This window comes from Salpingoeca rosetta, assembly GCF_000188695.1.
Source record: "Salpingoeca rosetta unplaced genomic scaffold supercont1.35, whole genome shotgun sequence".
NCBI lineage: Eukaryota > Choanoflagellata > Craspedida > Salpingoecidae > Salpingoeca > Salpingoeca rosetta.
The window spans coordinates 3,556-15,458 of NW_004754899.1; the positions used below are offsets into that span (position 1 = coordinate 3,556).

The 11,903-nt window shown below is 55.1% G+C and overlaps 2 protein-coding genes and 1 pseudogene across 3 annotated transcripts; all 3 read right to left on the bottom strand.

Annotated features, from left to right (window-relative positions):
- Positions 1 to 2,382: 2,382 nt before the first annotated feature.
- PTSG_12999 (uncharacterized protein) lies at positions 2,383 to 4,327 on the bottom strand (the record flags this gene model as incomplete). Its single annotated transcript, XM_004988399.1, has 8 exons — positions 2,383 to 2,438; positions 2,724 to 2,785; positions 3,056 to 3,113; positions 3,150 to 3,156; positions 3,314 to 3,538; positions 3,662 to 3,739; positions 3,911 to 4,033; positions 4,287 to 4,327. Coding segments are annotated over 8 exons (650 nt in total), but the record flags the coding sequence as incomplete, so codon positions are not given.
- A 745-nt stretch (positions 4,328 to 5,072) lies between these two features.
- PTSG_13000 (hypothetical protein) lies at positions 5,073 to 8,269 on the bottom strand (annotated as a pseudogene; the record flags this gene model as incomplete). Its single annotated transcript has 11 exons — positions 5,073 to 5,076; positions 5,432 to 5,639; positions 5,897 to 5,987; positions 6,292 to 6,349; positions 6,505 to 6,616; positions 6,823 to 6,888; positions 7,015 to 7,065; positions 7,286 to 7,443; positions 7,636 to 7,702; positions 7,905 to 8,027; positions 8,165 to 8,269.
- A 131-nt stretch (positions 8,270 to 8,400) lies between these two features.
- On the bottom strand, positions 8,401 to 10,789 carry PTSG_13001 (uncharacterized protein; the record flags this gene model as incomplete). Its single annotated transcript, XM_004988400.1, has 8 exons — positions 8,401 to 8,483; positions 8,649 to 8,759; positions 8,941 to 9,056; positions 9,656 to 9,756; positions 9,922 to 9,956; positions 10,132 to 10,224; positions 10,487 to 10,533; positions 10,773 to 10,789. The coding sequence occupies 8 exons, from the start codon at positions 10,787 to 10,789 to the stop codon at positions 8,401 to 8,403; spliced, it is 603 nt and encodes a 200-aa protein (XP_004988457.1).
- Positions 10,790 to 11,903: the final 1,114 nt, after the last annotated feature.

Here is an 11,903-nt window from a genome sequence, read left to right on the forward strand (position 1 = left end):
ACAGTCCATGGAACCAAACGAGACCACCCACAACAGAACCGCCAGTGAGTGCCCGTCACAACGCGCACCCTCTCCCTCCTCTCCACCAACCTTGCGCCAGCCACGCACACGAACAACGCAACCCACCACCTCCCACTCAAACACGCACTCACCTTGATTCGCGTTTCGCCTGCTGCTTGCTTGCTTGTTGTTGGTCTTGTTGGTTCGTGTTTGGGCGATTGTGGAAGATGCCACAAATAATCGCCCACTGCTGTGTTTGTGCGGCAACTGCTGTTTGCTTTTGGCTTTGGCTTGTTGAAGGGCGGACTTGCTTGGTTGCTTGCTTGCTTGCTTGCTTGCTTGGTTGAGACAAGAAGAAGGAGGGGGAGAAGGGGAGAAGAAGGGGGACAGTGTGAATGCAACGCAGGTTCACATGCCTTGCAGGCTGAGGAGGGAGAAGAGAAGGGGAGAAGAAAAGGGGGGGGGATGGAAAGAAGAAGAAACAGCACACACACACACAGTTGTGGACAGCATGCACCCCTTCTCCTCCCTCTCTTCTCTTCTTCGCTTCCTCCCTCCTCCCCCTTTCACAGGCACAACAGACAACCAACAGCCACAAAGGGCTGGAAGAGAAAACAAACAAGGGGGAAGGGGGCAACAGCCACCCAGCCAGATCGCCATGGAAGAAAGCGGCGAGGCGATGGAGGGGGAAAAGGAGAACACCGTCCATCAACACACACACGCACGCACATCTGTTGGGAGCCCCACGTCTTCTGTCCTTGCTTCCTCTTCCTCTTCCTTGGCCTGGGTTGAGTTGGGTTGGTTGAGGTGGCACAGCTCGCCATGGCGTGGCACGCGTGGATGTGGGTGTGGGCATGGGTGTTGGATGTGGATAGGTTCCTCTCTGTGTATGAAAAGGGGGTTGGAGGGAATCAGTGGAATGGGTGGTGGCAGCAGAGAGGAGGACGAAGAAGAAGAAGAAGCAAGGGGTGGATGTGAGCATGCCATGCGTGAATGAGCAACAACAGCGACACATGGGGCGCAATGATGATGGTGTGCTTGGTGTTGTGCGTGTTGTTGTGATGGCACAAGCACACAAAGGTCAACCACACACACCTCGTCGTCGATCAACGCATCTGCCTGACATATGCGCACACGCGCACGCACATCTGCAGTCACACACACACACATGGCATTACAGAATGAGACAGCGCACCATGCACACGCATGCACAGCAATGCAACCACCACAGCCGTCACAACGACAACATATCTCTCCCCTCATCTCCATCCCCAAAATGCACGGTCACATGACCAGGTGCACAGCCGTGGTGGTGATGATGGCCATGATGAACGCCTTCCTCCCACTTTCCCTCAACCCCTTCCACCAAACACACACAGCATTGCGTGCCCTCACCTCGTGCATCGTGTTGCAGTCGGCGTGGTTGATGGCGATGCACACACATGCACACACGCACACATGCACACACATCGCTGTGTGTCCTCGGTTGAGATGAGCAACGGAGAGGGAGAGAAATGGGCGACACGACACGATGGCCAGTCAAACCCAACTAATCCAATCCAGCATCCACTGCCGTGTGTTGCCTGCTGCAGTCATCATCACAATCACACAATCACACAGGTGCAAGCAACAGGAATGAGCCGCTGATATATGTGTCATTGTCATGTGATATTACCACCACATGACATCACGTGCATGTGCACACGCACCCCCATCCCTCAACCAACATCATGCCCCACCTATCACTTTCCTTCCCTCCCTCCTTTCGCTCTGCACTCCCACATCGCCTCATCACCATCACCACCGCCACCATCACCGTGTCACTTCCCTCCTTCCCCCGCTTCCCACCACTCGACACAACCCAGCCCACCAACCAACCAACCAACCGCCAACGATCATCCTCACCTGTGCTTGATGCAGCCAACTAGCCAGCCGATGTGTCACAGCGAAGCCAGAAAATGGAAGCGCAATCACATGCCACGACCACCATCGTCATCGCTGATGGAGCAGAAAGAGGAGATGACAGGGGAAAAGTGGTGGGCACGGGTCGTGTCCTTCCTTGTCTTCATCGGTGCAGCCCCAAACACGGCGCACAGCGCACATGCACGCACGGCCATCATCACAGCAGCAGCAGCAGCACAAGCAGCGAGCCAGCCTGCGTGCCTGTGAGGCAAGAAGAAACCAACCAGAGACGAACAACAATGACCGGTGATGGTGAGGACATGAAAGGAGGGACACAAGGGACCACGCACGGGAGCATGCATCATGTTGTGGGCGGGTACACCAGATGCACACAAGAACGACGAAGCAAGCGCCCAACAAGCAAGCAACCAGGCACACGATATGTCACCACCACCGCCACATCCACCACTGCTGCAATACCTGTGTTGGCCGCTGTCTCGATCACGCCTCAACAGCACCACATCGCATGGTGAAGGCTGATGATGATGATGACACAGAGCAAAGACGATTAGTTGGGAAAAGGAGGAAGGAAATTTGGTTGGGGAAACCCGCACACCTCCGCCTGCAGCCACGCACACACGCACACGCACATTGAGTTGTGTGATTGGTTCATATGAGACACATGTCAGTGCAACCACCCCACAGCCAATGACTGCTCTGGTGTGTTGGCATGCATGTGTACATGCGTGCGTGTACGTGCGTGCGAATGAGTACTACCACCCCATCACCGCACACACACACACACAGCGGCAGCCTCTCACCTTGCGCCTTCTTTTCTGGCACATTCGTGTGTGCGTGTATCGCTCTGGTCGTGTCATGAGGGCTTGGGAAGAGATCGGTCACCGTTGAGCAAATCACACACATGTACACATGCGCAAGCACAAACAACCAAATCAGCAAGAATCACACCACGCAGTGAGCCAGCATGGCAGAAACAAACCACGTCCACCTCCTTGTGCCACATTCACATCACCCACATCACCACCTGTGCACGCACATTTCACATCCCCACACACAGACACCATGACCACCGCCACAAGCAGCACATCTGCACATGCGTGTGTATGTGCCGTCTACATCCACCACAAATCACTCACCACCACCATCATCGTCGTCGCGCGAGGCGACGGCACATCGACGCACATCACATCCTGTGTGCGTGTGAAGAAAGAGGTGAGTTGTCACACAATCAGGCTGTCAATGACAACAACACCCATTGCCACCACCAACAGACCCAACGACATCCAAGCAAGCCTTCACAATCACACCCACACATGCTGATGTTCACACCCAACACATCACACACCACCCACATCACCACAACCACCACCGCCATTCATCTCACCTCCACATCCATGGCAGCAGCCGCTGCTGTTGGTGACCAGTGACGACGACGAGGGAGGTGGAGATGGACGATAGACAGATGGCCCGTTCATCCACAATGCAGCCACACATCAGCTGTTGTTGCTGCTGCTGGTGGTGGAAACGGTGAAAACAAACGGCCCCTTGCCACGCCGTGTCCTTTGCTCGCTCGCTTGGCTGCTTGGTTGGTTGGATGGAAGCGGGATGCATGACCCTGTGTCCAAATCAATCGAAAAGGGGGAGAAGAAGAAGAGACACATGAGTGGACAGAACAGACAAGGAAAGATGGAAGCGAAGAAGGAAGCACAACGTGTCAACCACACACACACACACACACATCTCAGTCGCCCTCTCACCTTCATCACTCGTCATCGTCATCGTCGTTAGTTCCACCGCTTCATGCGCCTCCTCAACGCTGTGAAACGTGTGTGCACGGACACAAGAAGGGGGAGAATGCAGGGGAATGAGGTGGACAGCGAAGCATCATCAACCACCCGCCAGCCCCATCCAATCACCCGCACTGATACACAACCACACGCACACATGTTGTCCCCACCACCACACGCACGCACACACACATGCTCACCTCTTCGTCAGAGCGACTGACATGTGCAATGTGTTCCTCACGCCAGATTGGAGCTGGTGTCGGCCGGGTGTGGTGTCGGCTGTGCGGTCCATGGCGATGATGATGACGGTGGTGACAGCGGAGCTGAGGTGGAAGAGAGAGAAAGGAGAGAGAAATGGGGAAGGTTGATGATGATGCTGATGGGTCGTTCATGGCGGCTTCCTTGCCCTCTTCTGATGTGGCCCTGGTGCGCATGCAACCAACACACAACGACAGACACATCAACACACACAACACACAGGCGTGGCATGGGAGCACGGCAGACGTGTTCACCTTCCTGCCCCTCCTCTGCTTTCCTCCTCCTCGCCCCACGACACACACACACACACACACACACCTGCGCATAGCTGCGTCGCTGTGGTTGGATGTGCCCACCATGACCATGGACGTGTGTGTGTGTGTCCACAGCTGCTCCTCCCAATCCATCATGTGTGCACCGCCAACCATCCTCCAACGATCCTCACGCAGTCGCTCCCCTGCAGCCACAAGCACAAGCACACACGCATGGCATGTGAGGTGCACAGCTACACTGCTGCACGAGGCACAGCATCAGCAGCAACAGCAAACACTCACAGCAGCAACAACGCCAACACATGCACCATGTGCCAACCAAAGTATGCATGATGGGCTCACCTGGCCTTGCTCACGCATATGGGAACACTGCATGAACACAGCAGTGACAGCCGAATCGGGGAAGTTGCAGCAGCAGCAGCCGGCATGCGAGCCCGCTTCCAAGTGATGTGTGCTGGTACCTCACCACCTGTGCATATGTGTGTGTGTGTGCGTGTGGTTGCAGGGAACGTGGATGGGAACAGAACACAATAGGCAGACAGCAGGCCATCACGTCAGCACAGCAGAACGAGTGATTGACGTCACACGCACCACGTGTGATTGTGTGTGCGTGTGCGTGCGTGTGTCGGTGTGCGTGACCATCATCCCCCATCAACCTTCTTCCCCTTGTTCACTTCACCGCACCCCATCACCACACCCCCATCCCCCACCCCATCACACAACCAACCAGCCAACCACTCATCACCACCCACATACCATGTGTGAGGCGAGTGCAGCTGGTACGCGTGACAAATATCCTCGACATTTCCCTCATCCTGCTTGTGCGTGCGCATCACCTGTAAGTGTGGTTGTGTGCGAGCACCAGCATGGTGAGTGAGTGGGAGGGAAAGAGGGAGCATGGATATGTGCGCAGCTACACTGCTGCTGTCGCTGCTGGTGTTGTGCATGCAGGTGTGAAGAAGAAAGGGAAGAGAGAGAAAACAGACAACAGAAGGGAAGGAACAAGACATGCTGCACCCCATCCATCCATCCATCCCTCTTCCTCACACCACCACCACACACCACCGTCCTCTGTCACCAGCCAGCCAGTCACACCACACCGTACTCACCCAGCATCCCCCACCCCACCTCATCCATCCATCCATCCAACACACATCTCCCCTCCGTTTTCCCTCTTCTTCACGCCCTCACCTCTGCTGCTGCTGCTTCCAACCGAAAATGCAACTTGTGCTGTCGCTACCTGTTCCCAGCTGCAAACAGCCAGCTCCCAGCAGCAGCAGTGGGCGATGGGTTGGTTGGTTGGTTGGTTGGTTGGTTGGAGGGATGTGTTCAGCGGCAAGCGGTGGTGGTGGTGGTGGTGCTGCTGCTGCTGCTGCATTGGCGGTAGAGGGTGTGTTGGCTGTTGTTGTTGTTGTGATGGCCGTCAGGGAGGGCGAGAAAGAGCGGGAAAGACGAGCAGTGGCTGCAAGTTGGAGAATGTGCAGGTGTGCAGGCAGTTGTGTGTGAGAACGAAGAAAGAGACAGCGCATCAAGCAAGGCAAACCAGGCAGCCGCACGACACACATGTACACATTGATGTGGGACAACAAGGGGAGACAGAAGCAACAAAGACAGCGAGCACAAAACACGCACACTGGTGTTGTGCGCAGCATACACATGCACATGCGGTGGTGCACTCACGTTGCTCATCGCTTGCTTGTTTGTGGTGTGAGTTGGTGTGGCTGCTTCCACAGCCGCACAAGGGTGGCTGGATGGTCATTACATGGCAGCGCCCGTCTGTTCATCCCACCAGAGCAGTGGTGGAAGGAGATGGCAGCTGCTGGCTCAAAGGGCCCTCTGTGTGGCGACAGCAGAAGGAAGGGGAAACAAGCGTGGAAGTTGATGGTGGTGGTGAGGATGGGAAGGGAAGGATGTGAGCAAAGACACAAGAAAATGAGAGGGTGGTGGCGACGGCGTGTGATGGGTGGAGAACAAAACACGCACGTCAACACACACACACACACACACACACACACACACACACACACACACAAACACACACACACACAAACACGCACACCTGCCACGCGTTGTCGCCACTGAACAGGTTGATCCTGGCAGACTCCACTGCTGACAGCAGCACATACCACAGTCATGACACACGAGTTGGCAGGTGGTGAGAGTGGTTGAATGGACGTGGGAACAAGGGAGCAACGCACACACCACACCACAAGCGTCGCCACACTCACTCCACAACTTCCTGTCCCAACAACACACTCCCTCACCTGTGTGCTCTTGGGTGGAGAGGGACTTGAAGAACTCCTCAAACACAAACACAACGCGTCTCTGCATCATCTCCACCATCTTATCAGGGATCAACCGCAGGATCCTCGGAAGCTGAACACAGTTGTGTATGTGTGTGTGTATGTGTGTGTGTGTGTGCGTGCGTGTGTGTGTGTGTGTGAGAGAGAGAGAGAGTGTGTGTGTGTGAGTGTGTGTGAGCGACGTGACATGCAAGCCATCACCAAACACAATCCCCATCAAAACACATCACCCGCTCACGCATCACTTCACATCCCCATGTCACCGATCTGTCACTGCACCTCGAGGAGCCTGTGCTCGGGAATGCGAATACTGAACGTCTCCCAGTCCAGCAGGTCCTGGTAGGGCTGCAAGCATGCGAAAAGCAAACACCACAACATCACATTGCAGCACCATGAGTGACGGGAGGGTACATCTCCACACACACACACACACACACACACACACACGAAGTGTCATTCATCCATACGCACCAGCACGTAGTGGTCGACGACAATGACGGGGATGGCACCCGCAGCCATGATCTACCAGGCATGAAAGGGGGTGACAGGAGGTGGAAGGTGGTGAGACCACGCACAGGACCGAAATCGTCTGCAACACACACACACACACACACACACACAAACAAACACACACACACACACACACACACACACACACACACACACACACACACACACACACACACACACACTCACACACACACACCACACACCTGAAGGAGGGGTAGCAAAATCCTTCGACGATGAGCCCAAACTTGGTCTCCAGCGCCAGCTCCGCGTATGTGTACTTGTTGAACTCTTCCTCTGCCTGCTTACATGACGGGTCATATCCAACCTTCCCCCTCACGGCCCATGCGCTCTTCGCCAAACCACCGGCACGCGCACACCAACATAATGTCCCTGCGCATACACAAGCAAACATACAAAGAGACGATGTGTGTGTGTGTGTGTGTGTGTGTGTGTGTGTGTGTGTGTGTGTGGTGGATCCAGACAGACACGCACACAGCACCAAAACCAGCTGACTCCGAGGCAACACAACGCACACACACGGAACGAAGTAACACACCAGATCGCACACGTAGCGCGACACACCTGCCATTGTGCAGCTTGGGGAGGTGGTTGCGCATGGCATCAAGAACGAGCAGACGTGGTAGTGCCCCTGCACAACAGGAAAGAAGACACACGTCAAGCAGCGGCACCACAACATGTTTGGAGTGAGATTGCATTGGGACAAGAGGCGCGAGTGGTGCTGCAGTGAGCGACACCAACCCTCTCAACCCAGCAGCAGCAGCAGTGAACATCGAACCCCACATCGCACCACGTCACAACACGCACGCCTGCACAGACCTGAAGGTGCTGACGAGGTATTTCCTGCTTGTGCGGGTGGAACGCGTCGCTGCTCCGGTTTGAATGAATGTCACCATGGAGAAGAGTGGGATGGACACATCGAGGCCGTCACGGTGGTGGAATTCACTCAGGCCAACCTGATGCAGGTGGTGATGAGAAACAAGGCGGCATTGGTGAAGTGTAAGCAACAGCAGTCGTCGATGGTGAGCGCAGGCACGCACAGTCATGTTCGAACACACACACACACACACACACACACACACACACATTGTACCTTTTGCAAGAATGCCGTGTTCTGCATGCCAGGGAGACATGGTGCGTCGCTGTACTCAAAACAGGATATGGTAGCGGCCCTCGTTCCAATACGCAAGTCTGGCATGCATCATCACATGTGAGCATGTGAGCGTGTGTGTGTGTTTGGAAGACATCCATGAGCGCCGGTCCTCTCGCACGCACGACATCAAGATCCACAAGCACCACCAGCACCACAGGCAACAACAAACCACCACCTCAGCTGGAGAGATGGCGTTCGATGGCTGCGCTCACGGGATGCATCGACTCAATGTTGCCAGAGTACGTGCCGTGCATGCAATCTTTCAGTCACAAGCACGCGAACACAGTTGTGAGGTGGTGGCGGTGATGGTGACGGCTGTGGAAGCCCGCGCATCTGCACCGACGCGACACACAATCACACACACACACACATACACACACACAGACACACACACACCTTCACACACACACACATACACACACACCTGCACACCAGCACGATATGTCTGTGCATGGGACGAAGAGGCAAGCCCTGGACAAGTCATCGGTGCTGTACGGGCCGTCACGGATGGCGGTTCGGATGGCGCGGTAGATGGCTGGCAGGGACGGCCTCTTCATCAGCAGTCAGAGGGTACACGTACACCTGCCATAGATGCACGCACGCATGAACACGTAATCATAACACACAGGCAGACAGAGAGTGTGAGGTCGTCATGCTTCGGTTGCACTCCATGCCACGCCGTTGCTGTTGCTGTTGCTGTGTTGGTGGGTCTTCACCTTGAACGATGGGCACGTGCGAAGAGGATCGACGGATACGCCGTGCGCGGTGATCGCTGACATCAGGACCGCCATTGGCAGTGCGATAGTGCAGCGGCATCTCGGGGCAGTGCGTTCTGGTAACAGTGGTGGTTGTGGTGACGATGGGTGCGTTTGTTGTGTGGTGAGGTGCGCGGATGAAAGGGGATGGGAGGAGTGTTGGGAGATATCTGCAACAAACCGCTGCACGCACGCACACGCACACACACACACACACACACACACACACACACACACGCACTGTGTGAAAGAGTGCATTCTCTTCGGCAGACATGAAGCTGTAGAGACGAAGCCGCGAAGAGAACCGCACAGAAGGATTGCAAGGCGATAGCGAGTGATGAGTGGTTCAGTGTGTGCAGGTACACACCAGCAGCATCATCATCATCAGCAGCAGCAGCAGCGGCGTCGGCCGCAATGCACCCGCAACAACAACACAATTCGGTGGTCGCACCTCATGTCACCATCATCCTTGTGCCGGAACAGCGTCTCCCCTTCCTCTCTTCAACTTCCAGGCATAACCTGTGGCCCAAACACGCACGAGGAACAGAGATCAGGACAACACATCGCAGCACAAGATCAAACGATTGCAAGCAAAGAACAGACAGCAGACGCATGGAAGAATGACCACGTCGACGTCACATATTCACACACGCTTACACATACAGTGTGCGCATACCTTTGAAAGCAGTCGCTCTGTCCCGCCATGAGCAGCACCTTGCCAATGTCACTAACACTCTGCTCCGTCGACGCAACCAAGGGCATCCAGTGAATGGCAACCTGGTCGGTGACGGTGGCGAGATGGGCGTTGCAGTGAGCGAGGGAATGTGCGCAGGAGTGATGAGCCGTCATCACACGGTTGCCGAGCGTAACGAGAAGCACACACACACACACACATCGCTCACTGTCATGATGAGACGGGGGCATTCCATCATCATCCCCAACACTCATGTCCAGCGAGATGATGCCGCGCAAGCGGGCTGTTGTGGGGTGTGTGTGCGTGAGGAAACCACGTGTGCAAGGGGCAGGTGATGAGCACTTACAGCGTGCATGCCATGTAAACTGACTTGATTGCAAGCTGGGGGATGAATGATGTGTGACTGTGATCACGACAGAGGACTGACCGATGTCAGCGCAAATGCTGTGATTGCTCACCCCTGTACCGCTGTGGAGGTGCGTCCCACTCAAACGTGGCCTTCTGTATTGCTGGTGTCTTGGTCTCCACCACTCTCAGTTGCCGATTCCTGTCTGTTTGTTGTTTGCGTGCGAGGAAGAGACGATGCAACCGTGAGAATACACGTGCCAACAGCAGCAGCACCAGCAGCAGCAAGGCAGCAGCAGTGACAGCAGGGATTGTGGTTTGGATATCGGATCACCACCGTGCACTGATACACACACACACACATGCACAACATACACATGAGCGGAGGTGTGATTGCACCCACCTCGCAGGTGGCCGTGAGTGACACTGCTTGTCGCTTGCCTTGTGGTGTGCGTGTGTCAGCGGCACGTGTTGCCAGTGCACTCTCAAGAGCGTCGTTAGGTTTCTGCAGGCCACTGCCATAACCAACCACAAGAGAACAGCACACATGTTCACGTTAGCCAAGCACAACAACGACGACCTGACGACGACGAAACCACCACTTTCAGCAGACCCACAGCCCCCTGCACACATCCTTGTGCCACAAGAAGAAGGAAAGAAGGGAGTTCACAAACACACCCACAACAAGACAGCAACAGCAACAACCGACAGCACTGCCACCACAAACAGGACACCGCGTCCCACGTTCACATACTTGGTCGCCTGACGCATGGAGCGAACGAATAGTGCCCAAGAAGAAGAAGAAGGACAAGAAGCAGAAGTCGAGGAAGGAACAGTGGGCATGATGTGTGTTGGCTCACCTGAGGATCGTTGACATGACACCTGTTTTGTGTGCATGTGTGTGTGTGTGTGTGTGTGTGTGTCTGTGTGTGTGTGTGTGTGTGTCTGTGTGTGTGTGTCTGTGTGTGTAGGTGTGTGTGTGTCAAAGACCTTTCTTCCACATTGGTCTGGTTGGCTGTTGGTGACTGGGTAGCGATCACCAACAATCTCCTCTTGCCCTCTCTCACATCTCTCTTCTCCCCCATGCTGCTGTTGCGGTGACTGCCACATCACCCCCACCTTCCTTCCTTGCCTTGCCTTGCCTCGCTGTGTGCAGCAAAGAGAACAAGAAGAAGAAGAAGAAGCGAGTAGGCGAGTGAAAGCGAGTGCAAGCAAGTTTGGGCTGCTGCATCTCCACAGTCGTGTCATCGACTGATTTCAGGTTTCCCCGTCTTCTTCTGCACAAACACGCACAACAGCCGTTTGTCGTGGCTGGTTGCGCGCCATGCACGCACACCCGCACACACACACACACACACACACACACACACACACACACGCACACACGCTGCATTCGCTGCGACGAAAGGAAAGGATGTATGGGGAGGTGCGGTTTGGTCACACTCAGCCACAACAACAACCACAACAACAGCAGCAGGGAGCAGCAGGGAGCAGGGGGATATTGATGATGATGACAATGACACATGCAATCCATCAATCAATCAATCAAGCAGACGAGCAAGCAGGCAAGCGAGCAAGCAAGCCAAACAAAGGGACATGTGTTCATTCACTCCGCTTGGACGAGCGACACGCCCACCACGTGGTGCGTGCGTGTGTGTTGTACTCACTGCTCTGCCCTCCTTTACACGGTTCCTCCCTGCCTCGCAGTCCTCTCTCCCTTTCTTTCCTTTGCACACCCCTTGCTTGACCTGCTCTCTGCACACCCTCTCTTCTCCACTCCCCCCCCCCTCACTCACACGTCTCAAGTCACCTCCCTCTCACCCCCTCCCCCTTTGCCTTTGGCTGCAACGCTGTGCGTCTTCATCTTCACCACCACCATCTGTGT